At 38.6% G+C, this 20,910-nt stretch overlaps 1 protein-coding gene across 1 annotated transcript in view; it reads left to right on the forward strand.

Annotated features, from left to right (window-relative positions):
* Positions 1 to 20,910, forward strand: part of CHRNA7 (cholinergic receptor nicotinic alpha 7 subunit) — a 179,436-nt gene that overhangs the window by 94,934 nt on the left and 63,592 nt on the right. Inside the window, exon 4 of the mRNA XM_069098173.1 lies at positions 7,230 to 7,339. Coding sequence (XP_068954274.1) covers positions 7,230 to 7,339 — 110 coding nt within the window. The remainder of the gene's footprint in view (positions 1 to 7,229; positions 7,340 to 20,910) is intronic.

Below are 20,910 nucleotides of genomic sequence, written 5' to 3' on the forward strand. Positions count from 1 at the left end.
AAGGTCTTTTTAAAGACTTTGTGTGTATGCATACATACACATACATCACTCTCTTTTTTTTGTATCACTGCCTCTCTGTGAGGTAAGGACAAACTATTCTCAAATTATAGGAAAAAAAAACCCTGAAATACAGTGGTTAGGTGACTTGTCTAAGGTCACACAGTGATTTAGAACATGTTTCTTAGTTCCCACTACTGAGTACTTTTCTCCCAGCCACACAATTATATACAAAACACTTCAAAAAGAATTTTGAATGATTAAGAAAACATGGGGGTTATACCAACTAATGCATTTTATTTGAAATCCCTTCTGGAATTGGGCATATTTCTTATGAACATACTCCTTTGTAGTAGGAATGTATTATGAATAAGCAGACTAATTTTAAGTAATAATTGTAACTTTTACTTACAAGTCCTTTAGGATTGGTAAATGTTTTCATGTACATTATCTCATCTGACCCTCAGGTTTTTGGATTTCTTTTGTAATTTGCTTTTTGCTTTTTGGAGGGGGGAAGACACTGCAATTGGGGTTAAGTGACTTGCCTAAGGTCACACAGCTAGTAAGTGGTAAGTGTCTGAAACTTGGGTTGTCCTCACTCCAGAGCTGGTGCTATATTCACTGCTCCACCTAGCTGCCCCTCATCTGAGCCTCAAGACAATCCTGTGGGGCAGACCAATTATTGAAAGTATTATTGTCTCTATTTAATAGATAAGGAAACTTGGGGTGGCTAGGTGGTGCAGTGAATAGAGAACCCGCCCTGGAGTCAGGAGGACCTGAGTTCTAATCTGGCCTCAGACACTTGACACACTTACTAGCTGTGTGACTCTGGGCAGGTCATTTAACCCCAATTGCCCTCCAAAAAGAATAAAAAAAGATAAGGAAACTGAAACTCCCAGAGTCAGTGACCTGCCTAGTCTTATACTAGTAAGCAGGTAGGAGACCCTGGACTCAAACCTGAGTCTTTGCACCCCAAATGTAGTGTTCTAGAAAGAACTAGAAACTATTGCTAGCTGCCTTTAGGACATTTAATGTAACTCAGGCCTGGAAACCCAATGCAGCTTCAAATGATTACTTGGGTTATTACTGTGCTCCCTCTAAGGCAGTTAAGTTCTCTAAATGATTTAAAATCAAGAATGAGTTACCTGATGTTTTCCTCTACTGACATCAAAAGCATGTCTTGCTCTGGATGTCTTATCCTTTGCTGGTTCTCCTCTGGATGGGAGGAAGCATTTTAATTGAAAGTCCAGTAAAATCTCCTAATAGCTGTAGTTCTTGCAGAAAAGCACTGTCAAGAATCCTCAGTTTCTAAACTGAAAATAACTAGGAAAGACAACTTCAAACTCTCCTTGTCTCCAGGTGGGGATGGGGTTAGAAAGGACACTTGTAGATCTGATTTGTCAGTTGCTTTAAGGTCTATGAATTAAAGATATCATGGAAGTGAATCCCAAGAAGAAGGTCCACATTTTATCAAGAAACAAAATTATTATTACTTTTTGTATTAGTGGTAATAATATTACATTATGTATGCTTTATGCTGTCAGACTATGTTATAGGTGAAAGAATATTATAAATCAAATTTATTTTCCAGTACTAAGCACTATCCAAAATCCAAAGTAGAACAATATAATATTGAATTTATTGGTTCATTCAATCATCTATCCATCCATTCATTCTTCAAACACTTATGGAAGACTTACTTAACTGGGCCATCATTTGCATATTACAGTAGACTTTCGGGCTTGGTGGTTCAAATGTTTTGTTTTCAAGCTTTCCCCTACTTTTTTTTCTATAGGTATTTTATAGCTCATAATAACATAGTTGCTCTGGCCCCATTCCCACACTGCCAGGACTTGTTACATTGTTACTCCATCATGAGTTTCTTTGATAGCCTAAAGAGTTTGGGGAGTCTCTGTTCTCTGCCATTGGCAGAGAATAAGAAGATGTCCCAACAAGATGTGTTCCCCCCAATTTTAGGAGCTTATTTCCACATAACCACTTACCAATGTATTGGCTTTTACAAAATGACATTCATTCCAAAGCTATAGCAAGAAAAACATAAAAACATTTCTCCCCACACCTGGGCAGGCATGATGTTGCTGATGAGAACAAATCCCAAAATCTGAGATAGTTTAGAAAGAAATTTATTAGGTTGTTTGGTAGAGAGAGAGTCTTAGAAAGAAGATGTGTCTCCATCTCCCCAGGTTCTGGAATGTTCACATTTTATAGGATTTTTAAAAAGGTCATGGGTTAAGTACGAATCACATATACTTTAGTTAAGCAATTTCACAGAGAGGACAAATTGAAAACCAGACAGATTGAGATGGATCTGAGTAAGTGTAAAAAATAAAATTTGGGTAAAGTTCAAACACAAGCTTAGGTAGACCCAAAACAAGTCCTGGGTGTGGGAGCCCAGAACAAGAATGCTTTGAGTGGATCCAGGATCAGGGATGGACTTGAATGATATTTCCTACAAGGAAGCTATCTCGCATTTCTAGAGTTACTGAGGCCAGGCAACATTCTGGGAGCAGATCACATAAAGCTGGATTTAAAGAGTATAATTAGTTTTCTGAACAATATAATAAATCATTTCCCCCATAGTGATAATCCTTCCTATACCACCTCAGAACATTACCTCCGTCTCTGGCGAGTGGGATGGGGTGATTAGGCTCATAGTTTAGCTCAGTTCCTACATATCATTATTCTTACCAAGTTCATGTCCAAAGCTAGCAGTCCCAACTAGCACCTCTTGACCTCCATTACACTAAAATAAAAGTGAGATCAGTTCAGAGAACTTATAATTATGGAGTACTATTGCCCTAAAAGCTGGACACTGGTGGCTTTTATCAGGAGAGACCATAACTTTTCCTTTCCTCCCTTCTCTCCTCTCCCTATTAGTTCCTGAAATTCCCTGGCTCATTAGAATTTTAAATAGAACTGATAATCTTTAGTAGGATTCCATTGCAGTGGAAACAGTGCTCACTTTGAAATCAAAGGACCTGGATTCAAATAATTTAAATTCAAATTCAAATCAAGACTTCACTCCTTACTACCTGGGTGACTATGGACAAGTCCCTTCATTTCTCTCAACCTTTTCAAGCCTCTAAAAGGAAGGATTTTAGATGAACTCTAAAATCCCTTCCAGTTTAAATATATAATTCTGTTCTATGTATTAAACCTCTTAGTAAACAATGCCAGATTTTTGTAGTGAAAGCTACCTTTTGGTGGGGAGTCATTTATAAATGACTGAAAAGGAAAAGCAAATAAACTATCTATTAGAAATCTCCATGATTTTACAGATAGAGATAGGGTGGTGTAAAAGAAAGACTCATGGTGAAAGAGTCAGGGAACTTGGATTATCATCTCAGTTTTTCCCTTGGGACCTTAGGCAAATCACTGAACCTTTTTGGGCTTCAGTTTAAAAAAAAAAAATATATATATATATATATATATATATATATATATATATATATATAAAACAAGGAACTTGCTTTGGATCAAAGGTTCTTAACCTTTTTTGTTCCTGGACCCTTTTGGCAATTTAGCAAAGCCTATGGACCATTCCTCTGAACAGTATTTTTAGATATATTAAATAAAACATATGAAATTACAAAGGAACCAATTATATTGAAATGCAGTTTTGGGGTGGCTAGGTGACACAGACACTTAACACAAAACTAGCCTTGTCACCTTGGGTAAGTCACTTAACCCCAATTGCCCTAACTTTCCCCCCTCTAAAAAGAAAAAAGAAATGCAGTTATCAGAATTTTTTTTTTTTTTGCTTTTTGGAGGGGGGAAGGTAGGGCAGTTGGGGTTAAGTGACTTGCCCAAGGTCATATGGCTAGTTTTGTGTGTGTGTGTGTGTGTGTGTGTGTGTGTGTGTGTTAAGTGTCTGAGGCCACATTTGAACTCAGGTCCTCCTGACTCCAGGGCTGATGTTCTATTCACTGTTCCACCTGGCCACCCCAGAATATTTTTTAAAAAACTCTTTCAGGGAGCCAAGGTTAAGAACCCCTTTGCCTATATCATAGCTAATTGCCTTTCTAATGCTAATGCTCCATTATATTCTTGTGAAAGCAAAACAGAGAACAGGCCTAACTATGTATATAATAATGTCATATAGGCAATATTGCTTCTAATTATTCAGACTCTTTATAGCTATTATTTAATTTTGTCCTTGTAGTGCTTTTCTTACATAGCCAAGAGGGGAATTCTTAACCCTATTTAATAGAAGGGGAAACTGAAGTCCAGAGATGTTAGATAACTTGCCCAAGCTTATCATAGCTACTTAGGGGCAGAACTCAGGTAGAATTGAGATCTTTTGACTTCTAGCTCTAACTAGATTTAGCCTTTAAGAGCCTTTTGAGCTCAGTGTTATTCATGTTTTATCTGAATTAGTCCCATCACATTTGAAAATTTTGACTGGCTGGAGGGAGAGGCATATGAAGATGGAGGATTTGTTGAAACTGAATCAGTCTTAAAAAGTAGCATTTTCTTGAAAATTTTTAGGTTTTCCTAGAATGCCCAATTGCCTGTTACTGTTCCCTATCTCATTAGCCATAAGAGATGTCAGGCATCTTGCCCACAATAAATGCACATATGCCATGCTCATATAACCATAAAACTGAGCTGGGTGTGGAAGAATCATTGTTTTGAACCATGCAAATGAGTGATTAATATTTCTGCATGATTAACCTGATGGAGAATGTGTGAAAACTTGTCATTAATGAGTCCCCATCTTGAATCATTCTCAATATAGTTTAGTCATTTTGTATAATGGGATCTCCAGCCTTTGGGTGAGTAGCTGCTTTTGCATTTTTCTTCAGATGAGAGATAGTGGGGGGACTGTGAAGGGACTGTGAAAGGAATGTACAGAGAAGGGGTTACTGGTATTAAAAACCTTGAGCAGAATGAGAAGCAAGGCTGCTAGTTGTTCCCACTTATTTGATGAGGGCCTTGGGAAACTGGAGATGAGAGACTGATGAGGGTAACTCACTTAGAGATCCCTTATAAGGAAAAATATAGGTCTGTGGGTTTGGGACCTCATTGAATTTTATAGACTCAGATCCTATGACTAAAAGGGAATATGAAAAAGAGGTAGAAATTTTTCTTCAGTTTTTCTTTTAACACCATGCCGGAGTCTCTGAAGGCCCATTTCTCAGTTTTCATTAGAATCCTGATTTCTTTTATAATCATGATTAGTAATTGGCTTGAGATAGATTGCCTCCACTGGGTTCCAGGGCTGTATCACCAGTTCTATGAAAACATGGTCAATGAGAAAAGGTGTACTTCCTTAGGTAGATCTGGAATCCTGTTCCTGGTTAATCTACATAATTCTGGGGTTGGAGTATAACTCTCTCTGAATTATATGAATCAACATTCTCTCTGATTACACAGGGCGTAGACCTAGAGTGGGCTTAAAATAGGGAGTGACAGTATGATTGGGAGTGTCTTTCCTCATACTTGGAAATATATCAACAATGATCATAGGAATCATAGATTTTGAGCTGGAAGCATCCTAAGGGGCCTTCAAAGTAACTGCATCATTTTACATAGAAGGGAACTGAGGCCTGGAGAGGGTAAGTGATTTGTCCAAGTTCATACTGGAAATAAGAGAGTGAAGATTTGAATGGAGGCTATTAGACACCAAATCCAGCACCCTTTCAGCTGTACCACATTCAATTTATGTTATACTTTAGATGTATTGTATAATAGGGGAAGAGGACTTTACCAGGCATCAGGAGACCTATATTGCAGGCATGGCACTACACTTATTTATCTGGTGAATTAGGTTAGTCACTTAGCCTTTCCAAGTTTTATTTATTCTGTCTACAAAAATGGGATCATTGCCTGCCTGCCCTGTCTGTCTTACAGGATTGTGTTGAACACCAAATGGGACAGTGAAGGTTAAAGTGTTTTATAAACTATGATGTGTTACATAAATGAAAGCTACTAGTAGAGAAAATCTTGAACTGACATTTTGTGACTTGGAATTTAGACTGGACAGCAGCAATGATCATAATGTCACAATAATTCTAGTCATTTATTATTTCTGAAGTACATCAGAAATTCCTTTTTTGGAAGCCTTCTCTGTATTTCAGCTGATATATTTATACCTTTATTGCACTCTACTAATCTTTAAACAAAGAGATAGTCCCATAAAAGTCTAAGAAGAAATGAGTTAATTTCTCTTTAAACAGGAGGCATCTCAAGTGTAGATATAAGATTCTCCTTCCTGCTCTCTCCCTGACCCCACCCCAAATATGAGCACTTTATGTACAATCATTTAAGGATAAAATATGAATTGGATATAGGAGTAGCTACTGTTTAAGTATATGCTGAAGTATGCAGGAACCATTAAGAGTAAGGAAACCATGAGGTCGTATGGCAAGGTTGTTTCTGGGGAGAGGGTAGCTTAAAAGGAGGGATTGAAAACTTCCTTGGGGACTCACGATTTAATCTGTACTACTTTGCTAAGAGACATATGGTATAATGGATAGAAAACTGAACTCAGAGTCTAGAAGATCTGGGCTCAAGTGTGCCTTTGACACATCAATCAATCAATCAATCAACAAACATTTATTAAGCCCCTATCATGTGCCAGGCATAGGTACATAGGTTCAGTGGATAAAGCACTGGGCCTGGAGTCAGGAAGACTTGAGTTTAAATCTAGTTTCAGACACATTAGCAGGGTAACCCTGTGCAAACCACTTAACCCTCTTTGCCTCAGTCTCCTCATCTGTAAAATGAACTAGAAACGTCAAACCACTCCAGTATCTTTGCCAAGAAAAGCCCAAATGAGCTTAAAAAGGGTTGAACACAAGGGAAACAACTCCACAGCGACAATGTGCCAGGCATTAGAGATACAAAAGAGAGGCAAACGACTGTCCCTTCCCTCAGGGAGCTCACAAACATACTGGCTGTGTGATTCTGGGCAAGTCCCAGGATACCCTCAAGAAAGTTGCAGAGTCAGTAGCACTATTCGTTGGTCAAGGAAATCTCCTCATTGGGAGTTCTTTATAACATGGAGGAAATCACAGGCATGGTACAAAAATATGAGCAAATACTTACTGAGAGCCTTCTTTCCCAGCATTTCATTGCCAATAGCTAAATAAATAATATTTGTAATGGAAAAGAGGCAGGTCCCACTGATTTGGAGTCTGGGTACCTCTCACAAGGAATATTAACAAATAAGCAAGAAAGCGCTACTAACTTCATGTTTTGTGTGTCAGTATTGGACAGATTACTATTTACAATGGAACATGTCTGAATACCCGGGTGTGAAGAATGTTCGCTTTCCAGATGGCCAGATTTGGAAACCAGATATTCTTCTGTATAACAGGTAAGCACACTGGGAGCAAAGGAAACTTTTTGTGTGTGTGTATGTGTGCTTGTATATTAGCTTTGTATTAGAAATTATTCAGTGTCTGCATGTTCTAGAACTGATTTAGAAGCCAAAGAATAAACCCCACAGAGATTTCCTGGTGCTTTGGACCACTTCTTGCCTACTTGGTATGTGGCCTCAGGGAATCTATTTAATCCCATGTCATTTTTCTCATTCTCATAAAGCGACCGTTTGTCTCAAAGGAGATGCTGTATCAGAGCTAGCAAGACTTTCGGGTTTGTGTCTGAAATGTGGAAGTTACTATTTCTAGTGCATACTAGGCATCATAATAAGCATCCTTGGCATTTCAAAATGAGTTTTAAAAATGATGAGTAAATAACTGATCAGTGGAGATTCTATTAAATTTATTTTTCACATTAATTTAAAAAATTTTTGAGTTCTGAATTGTCTTCCTCCCTCCAGCTCCTTTGAGAAGGCAAGAAATGTGATGTCATGCAAAATCATGCAAAACATATTTCCATGTTATCTATGTTGCAAAAAAAAAGCAAGAAAAATAAAGAAAGTGAAAATCTACATTCAGACTTCATCAGTTCCTTCTCTGGAGATGGATAGCATTTTTCATCGTAAATCCTTCTGAATTGTAATGGATCATGATATTGATCAGGATAGTTAAGTCACTGACAGTTGATCATCATATAATATTGCTGTTACCATGTACAACGTTCTGGTTCTGTTTACTTCACTTTGCATCAGTTCATGTCAGTCTTTCCAGGTTTTTCTGAAACCATACTACTTGTCATTTTAATAGCACAATAATATTACATCACAATCCTATTCCACAACTTGTCCAGCCCTTCCCCATTGATGGACATCCCCTCAATTTCCAGTTCTTTGCTGCCACAAAAAAAAAGAGCTGCTATAAATATTTTTGTACATGTGGGTCCTTTTCCTTTGTTCTTTTTGGGGTACAGATCTAGTAGTGGTATTGCTGGGTCCAAGGGTATGTATGCAGTTTTATGGCCCTCTGGGAGGGGCTCCAAATTGCTCTGCAGAATGATTGGATCAGTTCACAACTAGTGGAGATTATTTTGAATCTGAGTTAGGACCAGAGTTGGTCCCAAAGTATTATTGCTCCTTCCACTCCTATGCCAGCCTTTCCATTCCCATTACTTAATCCACCTCTTCTCCTTGGCCTTCTAGTAGGGGAAGGACATAAAAGAAATCTGAGAAGAAGCATCTTAGAAAAAGGCTGTGGCACTTGACACTTACTAGCCACGTGACCCTGGGCAAGTTACTTAACCCAGATTGCCTTCAAAAAACAAAAACAATGATCCCCCCACTTCCCCTCACCCCAAGAGGAAAAAATCTGGAGTGAAGCCTGGAGAGGACTGAGACCAATGTATGAATGGGTATTGCATAATAATAAGACTGGAAATATAGGTTGGAGTTAGGTTGTGAAGAACTTTATTTGCCAAAGAGAGAAGTTTGCATTTGATTCTAGAGGTAATAGGGAACCAGTGGTGTTTACTGAGCAGGGGAGTCACATGACCAGACTGCCATAATAACCCTCACATTGTCTTCTCTCTGCTCACATGGACACCATTGTAATTCAAGCCCTCATCAAATCTCTTCTAGATTATTGCAGTAGCCTGCAAATTTGATCTTTTCGACTTGAATCTATCCTTTTTGAATTCATCTTCCACATAGCTGCCAAAATGACCTTCCTAAACTACAAATCTGACTAGTCAGTTGCCCAGGAATCTCTAGTGGTTTCTTATTGCCTCTGTGAGTGACACATTAAATATTGGATCATACCATTTCTGTACGTGTCTTTTCTTTCCCATGAAAATGCAAGCTCCTAAAGGGTAGGGAATATGCTTTTAAAAAATACTTATTTTATTCTGAATTTAAGAACTAGTGGATGAACAGTACCTTTCCAATTATAAATAACTGTCATATTGAATTGAGGCTGATGCTATCCCATGCTGGTAAATGTTGTTGTCTGTTGGAATCCACCCTATGTGGACAGAGTCAAAGAACTTGTTGTTTGTCCTTCCTTTTCAAAGAAGACCAATGACATCAGGAGGGTCTGGGGCATTGAGGAAAAACCAGACCAAATTATGGTTTCTTTTTATTTTTTTTAACCTACTGGATGGGAATCAGATGTGAAACCCAGAACAGGAATGAATACCATACCCAGTTTTATCCTGGGTCTAGTTTTTTTGCTTATTGTCTTTAAAGAGTCCTGAGTTCTATTTGTAAATGGAGAACCTGGAATTCCTGCCTACGCTTGTTTTGTAGTTAGTCTATTCAAAAACCCAAGTAAAAACCAGATGTCTAATCTCCTTTTCCTCCTGCAAGTAAAAACATCAAGGGCATGATTATAATGGATAGCATGGGGTATTGTAGTGAGAGGGTTATTTATGACACAGCTTACCATCTGAAATGTCTCCTGCTGTAACTTTTGAGGGTCATAGATCTGCAGCTAAATTAATCAGAATTATGATCTTTAACTTTCTGCACCGGGGCTGACAGCAGGGCTGCTCCGATTCAAAGAATAAAAGTCAATGAGGGTCATGCCATCAGTTCTTGAGAGGACTACCTCAGATGAAAGTTTGACAAACCAGACATTTAGCCAGGCAGATCTACCCTGTGATCAGGGGATATTGTAGACACAGCCCCAAGAGGTCTATCAGATCCTTGTTGGGAGGCAGGGACCCAGCCAGGCAATTAAAACAACAGTAATGATGCCTTCACCAGCAGTCAGCCATGAGTATAGAAGAAGAGCTAGTGAATAGTTAGCCTTCAATACTTCTAGGAAGTCCTATAAAATACTTAATTTTTTGTAGGGAGTGGGTAAACCTGGTATAATAGAGATGTGATTTCTAAACATTTAGTACTTAAAAACATCCCGATTGTTTTCATTTACTCTTGTTGGTCATATCTATGGGATAAACCTATGCCTGATACTGATCTGGGCACCTAGGTGGTGCGATGGATAATGAGTGCAGAGACTGGTCAGGAAAACTCATCTTTCTGAGTTCAAATCTGGTCTCAGACACTTACTAGCTGTGTGGCCCTGGGCAAGTCACTTAACCCTGTTTGCCTCAGTTTCCTTATCTGCAAAATGAGCTGGAGAAGGGAATGGCAAACCTCTCCCATATCTTTGCCAAGAAAACCCACAATGACAGCATGAGTTAGACACAACTGAAAAATGACTGAACAACAACATCGATCTAATGCCTGACAGTTGTTCTGATATATCTAGACATCTTAATGGCCATATTGAATTGCTACATTTTGATTTGATAGATTTAAGTTAATTCAATTAAATAACCATTTTAAAAGTGATTGCTATGAGTGAGGTACTGTGCTAGATGCGAGGAATAGCAAAAAAGATACAAATGGAGTAGTCCCTGTCCACAAAGGAGTTTATATTTTATTTTGATTTTTCAGGGATAGATTTTCACTCTAACAGTTATTAAGATGTTTGAAAGTACAACATTCATCCTAGCTCTACTGATTTGTATATATTATGTAAACAAAGCTTTAATTTGTTTTAAATGTATAGACAGCTGGTCTCAGAGTCAAGAAGATCTGATTTCAAGTCCTGTTTCCATGGATTTAATTATCACTTCTATATGAATGATAGATACTCAGATTTATTTATCCAGTCCCAATGTCTCTTCTGACATTCAGTCTCTCATCACTAACTGCCTTTTGGGCACCTCAAAGTGAATATCTTCTAGCCTTCTCACACTCAATGTGTCTAAGACAAAATTGTTACCTTCTTTCCCTTCCCGCCATCTTCTTAGCCACTCGGGCCCATAACTTTGATAGTGTCCTCAACTCCTCACTTGTGCTTACCCCATATCCCCTCTATTGCCTGATTTTGTTCTTACCTTTACAACATCTCTCATATAATATGTTCCCTTTTCTTCACTCACATAGTTGCTACCCTGGTATAGTCCCTCATCACCTATTAGCCTCCTGCCTGGTATCTTTGCTTTATTCTACTATATCCTTGGCACTCAGGTGCTGAGGTGATCATCCTAAGGCACAAGTCTGACATCCCTCCCTCCTTCAATAAACCTCCGTAGCTCCCTACTACCCACCAGGGAAAACACAAAATCTATGGTGTAAGTCATTTAAATTATCTTGGCCCAAGTCTTGGTCTAGATAAACAAATTAAATAGTTTTGTGTAAAGGAAGAGCAGATTAGATTGTAAGTACCTTGGAAGTAGAGATTATTTTATTCTTTTGTGTCTCCAACACTTAGCATATGGGCTACTATACCTAGTAGGTACTTAATAAACAGCTTGTTGATTAACTGATTGATTAAATAGGTTCTGAGTAAAGACCTGTGGGATAGGGAGAACTTACACAATTAAGGTGAATGAGCTTTTAGGTCATAGACTTGGTGACATCTTTTTTTGGTTGCTTAGAGATCAGTTTTGCTAACTTTTGGTTCTTTTCTGCATTCTAGATTGTTAAGACTGCTAAACAAATGGCCTCTAGTTAAATGCAACCTCCATTAAGACTATAGATTCAGAAGTTAAAGGGACATTAGAAATAACCTAGTCCAACTCCCTCCTTTTGTCAGTGAAGAAATTTAGTCCAGAGATATGTCACTTGCCCAAGACAGTCACACAGATGGTATAATGGAAGGGCTAGGATTTGACTGTAGGTTCTTGGTCTTCAAATCTAGCACTCTCTCCATTGTTCCAGTCCACCAGGCTGTTGTGTTTGTCCTTCATTTCCAAAGAGGACCCTGGCATCAGGGAAACGACATGACTTGCAGTGGACTTTGATTTGAATGAGGAAGGTCTGTGAAAGGTCACCAGTCTCACTTTCTCCTTCAGAGCCATCTGAGTCCAGTGGTCAGATATTCATCAGGATGAATGGAGATGACTCAGGATACAATGGGAGACCCTGGCCCTTTTAGGTTAAGGCCTTTTCAAGGTACTCACTTAGAGTAAAGTAACATCCATTCAGTGAATAGACTTCTTTAAGAAGTGAGTGAAGAGATGGGCAGCTAGGTGGCAAAGTGAATAGAGCACAGGCCCTGGAGTCAGGAGGACCTGAGTTCAAATCAGGCCTCAGACACTTAACACAAAAACCAGCTGTGTGACCTTGGGCAAGTCACTTAACCCCAATTGCCCTCCAAAAAGCAAAAAAAAAAAAAGAAGTGAGTGAAGAGTTAGTCCCTTTAATTAGAAAAAAGGGGAAAAAATCAAGCTGGGAGGAGAAGACCCTTAGGATTGCTGTTCCAGAGAAAAACAGTTACCATAGACATTCACTCTAAGCCTGGAGGGCTCAATATAGCCATTAAGAAGTGGAGCTTGGGCAGGGTTCTATTGTGATCAAATCTATGCAGAGTGAACTGGGTTTAAGGTTTTGTGGAAGGAAGGAAGGAAAAAAAGGAAGGGAGGGATGAAGGAAGGAAGGAAGGAAAGAAAGAAAGTGGAAAGGAAGAAAGGAAGGAAGGAAGGAAGGAGGGAAGGAGGGAAGGAGGGAATCTAGCCAGTAAATGCCAGGTTAAGTGGTCATCAAATTTTACCTTCCTTTGGAGAAGTGAAGGAGGAGAAGACAAGCTAAGTTACCCAACTGGGTCCCCATTCAGGCAGCTTGGGTCTATTTGTTGAGGTTTAGGGGTTCAGGGGTGCTTGAGACCCCAAGACACCAACATGCTAGGTCCTGCCCAAATGAATTTGACCTGAGTTTTCTTTCAGCCATAGGAAAACAAAGTTTATTAAAGATTCTCCATATTGGGTAAACTCTTAAGGAACCTCAGGATTGGCTAGACTTTTAAGGAATCTGAGCCCCCTTATGGAGTCAAGATGGATCTTATATACAGAAAAGATTATGGGAGGGATCTAAGGGTGGCTTGAGGAGGGGTTTAGGGAGGATCTTGAGGAGGAATCTAAGGAGGATTTTGATGGGACTGGGGTGACTGTGGAGGTCGTATTCCCAAGAAGGAGATTAAGGGTGGGAAATAACTGAAGGCTACCTGGAGATGACAGACAATGGCGGGCTAGACTAAGGGTAACAGATTTGGGTATAGATATTTTGATAGGATCAAGGGTGGAAAGTAGTTGGACCCTGGAGGGCTAGGCTAGGTTAAAGACTAACAGAGATTTGGGCCTAGAGATAATGAAAGGCTTATGGTCTCGGGCAAACTCCTCATCAAGTGGGAAGATTCAAGGAGAATTCAAGGGTGTTCCCAGAGTCTGTACCCCATCATAGTCACAGGTTGTATTTGTCCTTTGTTTTCGAAGAGGACCATGGCATCAGGGAAATGATGACATGACTTGCAGTTGACTTTGATAAGGCCTTTTCAGGTACTCACTTAGAGGGAGGTAACTCCCATAAAGGAGATATCCAGAAGACTTACATTGTTCTTAACTTTGTTTTTCAAAATCAGGAATGTTTTATAAGATGGTGGAAACCAATCTTACAGGTCAACTTCTACTAAATTTTCTCTGGATCAGGAATGTGGGTGTTCTCATTAATAAATTATTCTGCTTAAGAGAGCTATCATGTATGAATGATCAATTTTTGAATAATTTAGGGGATATGGACCTGTGATTTCCTTGGTATAGAGAAAACACAAAGTTGAGGAAATTCCTTCTATCAATGCAGGTTGGCACCTGTTCAGCAACTTATGTGATCTCAGAGAGTTGCTTGGAAGATGAAGAGGTTTAGTGACCTGCCCAGGATCTCATGGCCAAAATGTGCCAGAGGAAGGACTTAAAACCAGGTCTTTTCTGATGATGAGGCCTTCTCTTTTACTATACCATACCACCTCTCAGTGTACCCACCTAAGTGCCAATTAGAAGTGAGTTAGGTTTTGTAGAAGGCTTGATTTACAGAGCCTTTCTTTATCAAGCTTTTTCTATATAGTGGAATTACATTTAAAGGGCCATGTAGAAAGCTAGTCTCAAAGAAGGGAAGATATAGGTTTAAGCCCTACCTTAGACACATACTGACTGTGGAACCTTTGGTCAGTTACTTGGCCTTCCAATGCTCTAGACCAGAGGTGTTGAACATGAGGCTCTCCATGCTAATGGAGCCAGAGTAATTGGGAAATTATTTAGTAATTGGATAATTTAGTCATTGAGAAATCTTTAGCAAAATAAATAAATAAATAAACACAAAATATATAAATACATGAACCACAATATTTATCATAGTATATATATAATAAATAAATATATAAATATGCAAAATATATAAAATACAAAATAAACAAAAATATAATAGAACATAGATAATGTTAATATTATGGAAGGTATAGTAACTCACTTTTTCTATTTGGGTTTGATATCACTGCTTTAGGCACCTTCTAAGACTATAAATTGAAGAAAAGGTACCATTCATTCTGCAGAGGTAGAGGGACTTTCCTCTTTTGAGAATTCTTTGTACCAACGAAACCAAAGGCTTCGGTTTTATCCCCATGTTTCAGGGTTAGGATTTGGTCTTTAGTAAATCTGAAATTACACAATATTTTTTTTGCTGTTGTTGTTTTATAACAGTGCTGTTATACCTGCAATAAAGAAGGTTAAAGCTAATACATTCCTTATTTTTTCCTTTTTGCTGATAAACTTTATTGTACCCTGTTCCTGGGGCTTTTTAAAAATTATGCATTTAAGTAGCAATGTTCAGTGAGTCAGTTCAAGGAATTTTTTCTTTTTCCTTTTTCTTTATATACCCAGAACTTGGTACACTGCCTGGCATGTACCAACTGCTTAATATATGTTTGTGGATTGATTCAAAATAAAGAAAATATGTCATGAAAGAAGTAAGGAACATGTGTTTGTGTAGTGGCTGGCAATACACATAGCATAAAAACAGAAAAATTGTATAAATAGCTTAAAGACAATAGAAAGAACAGCATGAGAATTCAGAAAAAATAAACTAAGAGGCAAAATCAGCTCAGATTGGCACACTTGATATTGGTCAAGAAAAGAAAGAAGGAAAGATGGAAAAAGGAGAGAACTGAGAATGATACCCTTTAACAAGGAAGGACTAGAGGTCATATCAGTGCTAAAAAATGTAGGAATAGATTTTTTAAAAACAAGGCATATGTAATGGCCAAGCTCATTGTCCCTTTGCAATACACATTAAGTGATACTTTCAAATTCTCAATCAAAATGTGACAAGTAGAGAAATAGCATAGAGTTTGGTTAAAAAGTGTTATTTTGGGATTTTGCATTGTTGGGGATTTTGATATATTCTCGACTTAATAGATCTTGCTGGCTTACCAGCATTCAAGCTAATAGGCCTATAAGTCACACATGATGGGTATAGCACTGACTCATTTACATCAGGGTGTCATGGCTTTTTATTTTTTTAAGGAATAAGATGAGTTTTATGACATTGCTTATTAAAATAAATATCACTTTTATTAAAGAGTGCCAATTATTGGGGAAGAATATGAAAAACACCCTAACAACCCTGGGGAAAACTTTGCTTTTAAAGAAACACAGATTGAGGATGGTAGTGAAGCTGTCCTACATTTCTCTTTGCTATCGTTTTAGCTCTGTTCCAGGCAGATATTGGCAGCACGTCTATGATGCACTAATGGTCTGTGGGCCGTAATTTATTTTCTATGCTTTGAAGAGGCTGGGCCAGGGTGAAATAGCCATCTCGGCAGCATTTCTTTGATGGGTCACTTTATTTCCTTGATGAATACAGAGCAAGTGATGGTATTTTCATCCAAATTGCTGGGGCGTGTAGGGAGAAAAGGATGTGGGTGCAAATAGAACCTTCTTTGCTTTAATGCAGAGGCTGCCTGTTTCCTGGATCTGCCGTATTTGGCATTGTTTTAATGCCAGGACTTCTTGCTGAGAAAAATCACAACTCAATACAAAGAGCAATTATTGGTGCCTTGTTGTGATTTTTCCTTTTGGAAGGAAATAAACACCCTATCATAGTCAGCACAGTCTGCGGAGGAAAAAGAACCTCCTTGCCTGTGAATTAGGAGACTTGATGTCTGTCCCAGCTCTGTCCCTGAGTTCCCAAGTGACCTTGGGCAAGTCACAAAAACTCCACTTCATTCAGCAACTCTTCCTTTGTTAAAGTGGAGATTTTCTTAAAACCCCACCTGGTCTGGCTCATCATCCTGCTTTGACTTCTCAGAAATAAGGTGCTGAAATAATTAAGTGCCCATTAAACTCTCCCTTTAGGTACAGATATTTTTTTAAATGTTAATATGTTTACTTTTTGTATAGACCTTTATTTTTGTCAGAGACAATGTCAAGCATCCTGGATCAATAATCAGAGGACCTGGTTTCAGATCTCAGCTCAGTTCTTAAATATAGTATTTCATTTGATCCCTGTTTTATACACCCCCAAACACACACATAACACACACGTAATGCATATATCCATACATATATGTACATACACATAGCCACATAAATATACACACATATACATATGTGTATATCTATGTGTCTGTACACATATACACATACATGCACACACATGCATACATGAACTCTTTTTAGGTTGGGGCCAAGGAGGGTGATAACCAGTCATCAAAAACAGGAGGAACAAAAGCACCTCCTATTCTAAGTGAATGAAGACATTTATTCAACATCACTGGAAGATTAATTCTTCCCATAAGCGAATGGTATAGCTTATTGAAGGTTAGCTCTTTAAGTATTAAAACTTTGAAAATGGTAACTTTTTGATGGACATTTTCCCCAATATACCATGCTTTTTGTTAACTTGGTAAATAGAATATGTAGATTCTAAGTTAGTTTTTTTCTTCATGATTCAGGGTAATTATTAATATGTAGTCAAAAGAATTTGGAGTTAAGGGACCAGAATCCTAGCTTTGCCACTTATTACTTGTGTGACCTTGAAAAAAAATTACTTAATCTCTCTGGGCCTTGATTCCTCAGCAGTAAAATGAAGGTGTGGGACTAGATGACCTCTATGGTCCATTTTAGTTCAATATGATCAACTACTGTGTTAAGCAATGACTCATGTAAGTATAGACTGACGATTGTAAGGTCTGATGATTGAGGCTGTCTGGTCTGATGGACCAGCTGTATCTAAAACCACATAGAGATACAGTGGGAGATAGCTATGACCCATAGGGATGAGTAGGTACTGACCCCAGGAGTTTCTCTGAGACTTTGAGGAAGTCTGTGATACCAACTCTTTTTTAAATTGATCATTACACTCTTTCTTATAGAGATGTAATAAAAATGACAGAGATAGCTTTATGATCTCCCAGGAAATTCCATGACTGACTTTCTGCAAAACTGATTATTAAATGAAATGCCTAGGTAGTCTTTTTCCAAGTCATAAAATCATACATAGAATGTTAGCACTATACTGTACCTTGCAGATCGAGTCTGCCTACTTCACTTAAAAGTTGAGGAAACTGAGGCCCAGCAAGGACAAAGTGATTTGACAAAGGTCTCAGGGTGAGTTGGTGGCATAGTACTTTTTAAAAGACACTCTAAAATTATGGTTGATATACTTTTTTTTTTTTAAAGCAATTGGGGTTAAGTAACTTGCTCAAGGTTACACGGCCAGTTATTTCTGGGTGTGGTGCTGAGTGTCTGAGCCCAGGATTCAATCTCCAGATCATCCTGACACTGGAGCCAGTGCTCTTACTGAGCCACCTGGCCGCCCCGAAAGGATATAAGCAAGCAACTGCTCCTTATTGTGTTTTTTTTTTTTTGGAGGGCAATTGGGTTTAAGTGACTTGCCCAAGGTCACACAGCTAGTTTTTGTGTTGTGTCTGAGGTCACATTAGAATTCAGGTTCTCTTGATTCCAGGGCCGGTGCTCTATTCACTGTGCCACCTAGCTGCCCCGGTTGATATACTTTCAATTGTCATAATATCATCATTGATTTTATATCACTCATACAATAGACCAGGGTCGAAGCAGCTAGCTAGAGTGGAGGTAACTGGGTTGCAAAGTGGAGAGAGTGCTTGATTTGGAATTAGGTAGACCTGAGTTTGAATCCTGTCTCAAATATTTACTTGCTGTGTGACCCTGGGCAAGTTATTTCAGGTCTTTGTGCCTTCATCTGTAAAATGGGGATAATCATACCTACCTCCTATTTCCCAGGGTTGCTGTAAGGACCAAATTACAGGAGATAACATCTAAAGTGCCTTGTAAACTTTAAAGCACTCTATTAATACCAGCTTCTATTATGATCATCATTGTTATTACCGTGGACACTTCTCTGGACTAAATGTATAAATAAAGTTTGAAGGATGAGTAGCTTTCCCTCACTATTTCAAGAATTGGTGTTGTGAAAAATCTGAACAGCATACTTAAAGGCAGAGACATCACCCTCCTGACAAGGGTCTGTATAGTTAAAGCTATGTTTTTTTTTCCAGTAGCAATGTATGGCTGTGAGAGTTGGGCTATAAGGAAAGCTGAGTGCCACAGAATTGACAGTTTCTAATGGTGGTGCTGGAGAAGACTTTTGAGAGTCCCTTGGACAGCAAGGAGATCAAATCAGATGCTGTTTAATGAAATTAATTTAGACTGTTCGTTGGAAGGACAAATAATGAAGCTGAAATTTAAATACTTTGGTCACATAATGAGAAGACAGGACCTATTGGAAAAAGGCAAAAGGAGAAGGGTATGACAGAGGATGAGATGAATAGATGGTGTCCTGGAAGGAATGAACATGAGCTTGGACAGACTTTGGGAGATAGTGGAGGATAGAAGAGCCTGGTGTGCTATGCTCCATGGGATCATGAAGAATTGGACCTGATTGAACAATAACAAAAAAATTTGAAAGCCTTAGTTCCAAACCTACAAATGCTTTCATTTCTTCCATATCAGAAGGACACATCTATAAACATAACACCAGACAACTTATTCAGAGTAGGTACTCAGATATTTCTTGGAAGAATGAATAAATTATTTCTCCCTAGTTCTCCTTCATGTTTGATTGTTAATAGAATTCCAGGAAGGAGCATCTTTAAAAACTGTAACATTAATGTTATAGGGATTGAAAGTCCTTTTCAGTCCTCTCATGGTGGGTGAACTTTCTCATGAAAATTTCTTTGGAAACACCATCCTGAGAAGTTTGAATCAGTGGATATTGTAATCAATCAATCAATAAACACTTATTAAGTTTTTGCTTGGTGCTAAGAACTATTCTAAATACTGGGGGTCCAAAGAAAAAGGAAAAATCATACTTGTTTCAAGGAGCTTTCATTCTGTTGGGGGGGGGGAGACAACATATACCCAAATAGAATATGTACCAAAATGAATATGTATAGGATAGCTGACAGATAATCTTAGAGAGGTATGTACTAGGAACAGACAGGAAAATGGCAAAATTATTATGAGACACTGATCCTGCTTCCTCAGAGAAATCTCTGTGTAGAGTACAGCTCTTAACGGCTTTAAAATATCCAGTTCTGCTAATGTCCAAGCCAAGAGGAAAGGCACTGAGGTGCAGTGGAAAGAACTGTGGCTTTGGAACATCAAAAAACCTGAATCAGAATGCCATCTCTGCCACTTACTTTCTGTGTGATGTTGGCCAAGGCATTAAATCTCTCTTTGAATTTCCTGATCTGTAAAATGAGGGGGTTGGATTCTGTGACCTCTCTCATCCCTTTCAGTTATAGAGATCTGTTATTCCGTGATCCTGACTGACTTGAGAGAACCAGGAAAGAAAACAAAGAGTCGGCAGAAGAAGAAAGGTTCCTAGGTGACAGAGGCAATAGCAGAGATATAAAGCACTAGATATTGTTTTGGTAGGCAGGAAGGACAAGAGAAAAAAGGAGAGAGAAGAAATCACCAGATATTATAACCACTTGGCAGCCATGAGGAAAGGAGGTAACTAGAATTCTGTGTATTTGAACACCTTTCTCTTATCTACCATGGTGTAGTAGATAATTGAAACTAGGGTGAGGAAGTTAAATCTCACTACAGACTGGGCAAATCACATAACATTTCTCAGCCTCAATTTCCTCATCTGCAAAATGAGGATAATAACAGTCTTACTTCAAGTGAGGTGGTGCAATGGATACAGTGCTGGGCCTTAAATCAGGAAGACTCATCTTTGTGAGTTCAAATATGGCCTCAGACATTTAGTAGCTGTGTGACATTGAGCAAGTCACTTAACTGCCACCTGCCTAAGTTTCTTCATGTGTAAAATGGGTATAATAACACTTAACTCCCAGAATTGTTGTGAGGATCAAATGAGACAATATAGCTTTAAAATGCTTTATAGGTGGCACAGTGGATAGAGAAGACTCAGAAAGACTCATCTTTGTGAGTTCAAATCTGACCTCAGACACTTATTAGCAGTGTGACCCTGGGCAAGTCACTTAACTCTGTTTGCCTCAGTTTCCCCATCTATAAAAATGAACTGGAGAAGGTAATGGCAAACCACTCTAGTATCTTTGCCAAGAAAACCCCAAATGGAGTCAATAAAGAGTCAGACACGACTGAAACAAATGAACACCACCACCACCACCACCACCTCAGGGGGTTGTTAGGAGGATGGAATTCAATAATATTCATATAAAACACTTTGCAAACCTTAAAGTGCTCTACAAGTGTTAGCTATGG

This window comes from Petaurus breviceps, unplaced genomic scaffold (genome assembly GCF_028583685.1).
Source record: "Petaurus breviceps papuanus isolate PSGF00001 unplaced genomic scaffold, PetGlider_PUasm1.0 37, whole genome shotgun sequence".
Taxonomy (NCBI): domain Eukaryota; kingdom Metazoa; phylum Chordata; class Mammalia; order Diprotodontia; family Petauridae; genus Petaurus; species Petaurus breviceps.